Below are 989 nucleotides of genomic sequence, written 5' to 3'. Positions count from 1 at the left end.
TTGCTACGGCTTTATTCGGGACCGGACCACGCCCGAGCAAACCGGGCCAGGAGTTAAGGCGCAAGCGGCGTTTTGCATAGAAATAACCCCCTTCTCCTCCTCCTCCTCCCCCAGCCCTTCCTCGGGTCCGTGGTCCGGAGGGGCGGAGGTGGTGGCCGGGGGCCGCCCCGCAAAGCGGCCGTCCCCGCCGGGCCGGTCGCTACCTGCCGGCGGCGGGCCGGTAATACAGCTCCCGCTCCAGCTGCTCGGCCGTCAGCGTCCCGGCGATGGAGGCGCAGCCGGGGTTGAAGACAGAGTAGGCGCTGAGCTCGCCCCGCCGCCGCTCGGCGGGGCCGCGGGTGCCGGCGTACATCCAGTAGAGGAGGGAGAGGACGAAGTAGGGCAGCCCCAGCTCCAGCTCCGCGAACAGCGCCAGCAGCACCGCCCACAGCAGCACCTTCAGCAGCAGCGGTCGCGCCCACACCGGAGCCGCCGCCCCGCCGGGACGGGCCTGTGGAGGTAGCAGCGAGACGTGGCGGTCAGGCACCGACACACCGCCACACGGGCCCCGTCCCGCCCCACCTCGGTGCTCACCTCAGCGCTGCAGCCCGGGCCCGCCGCCACGGCGGCCCGCTGTTCCTCGGCGGCCTCCGGAGCCGCGGCCTTTCCCGGCGGCTCCGCGGGGCGCGGCGAGAAAGCGGCGCTGCGGCGGCCGGCGCGGAACTCAGCCAACCGCCGCTCCACGGCGGCCGACATGGCCGCCCCGCGCCTGCGCAAAGGCGGGTCGGTGGCCGGGCCGCGCCTCTGACGGCGGGGCGAGGGGGCGGGGCCGGAGAGCGTTGCCGGGCCGCGCGCGCCGCCCTGCGGGCCGGCCCGAGTGGGTGGAGGGGCTGAGGCGCGGGTGCGGTTTTTCCTGTTTAAACCTCAGCGACTAATGTTGACACCAGGAAAGAAAGGGGAGGGAGAGAATAAAGCATGGGATGACCAAAGCCTGGGGAGGGTGAATGAAA

The 989-nt window shown here is 72.8% G+C and overlaps 1 protein-coding gene across 1 annotated transcript; it reads right to left on the bottom strand.

The window, feature by feature from the left end:
• On the bottom strand, positions 1–745 carry SAYSD1 (SAYSVFN motif domain containing 1). The gene is made up of 2 exons (XM_082480577.1): positions 574–745; positions 1–490 (listed from the first exon to the last, which is right to left on the bottom strand). The coding sequence occupies exons 1-2, from the start codon at positions 733–735 to the stop codon at positions 200–202; spliced, it is 453 nt and encodes a 150-aa protein (XP_082336703.1). The 5' UTR covers positions 736–745; the 3' UTR covers positions 1–199.
• Positions 746–989: the final 244 nt, after the last annotated feature.

This window comes from Vanellus vanellus, assembly GCF_965231255.1.
Source record: "Vanellus vanellus genome assembly, chromosome: 3".
In the NCBI taxonomy this organism is placed as follows: domain Eukaryota; kingdom Metazoa; phylum Chordata; class Aves; order Charadriiformes; family Charadriidae; genus Vanellus; species Vanellus vanellus.
Note: the sequence above shows the minus strand (reverse complement) of the source record. Positions and strands in the feature narration are given on the sequence as shown.

Coding starts and splice junctions, on each gene's coding strand:
- SAYSD1 (XM_082480577.1), bottom strand. CDS start 735: ATGTCGGCCGCCGTGGAGCGGCGGTTGGCTGAGTTCCGCGCCGGCCGC. Junction 491..573: donor GCCCGGGCTGCAGCGCTGAG/GTGAGCACCGAG, acceptor CTACCTCCACAG/GCCCGTCCCGGCGGGGCGGC.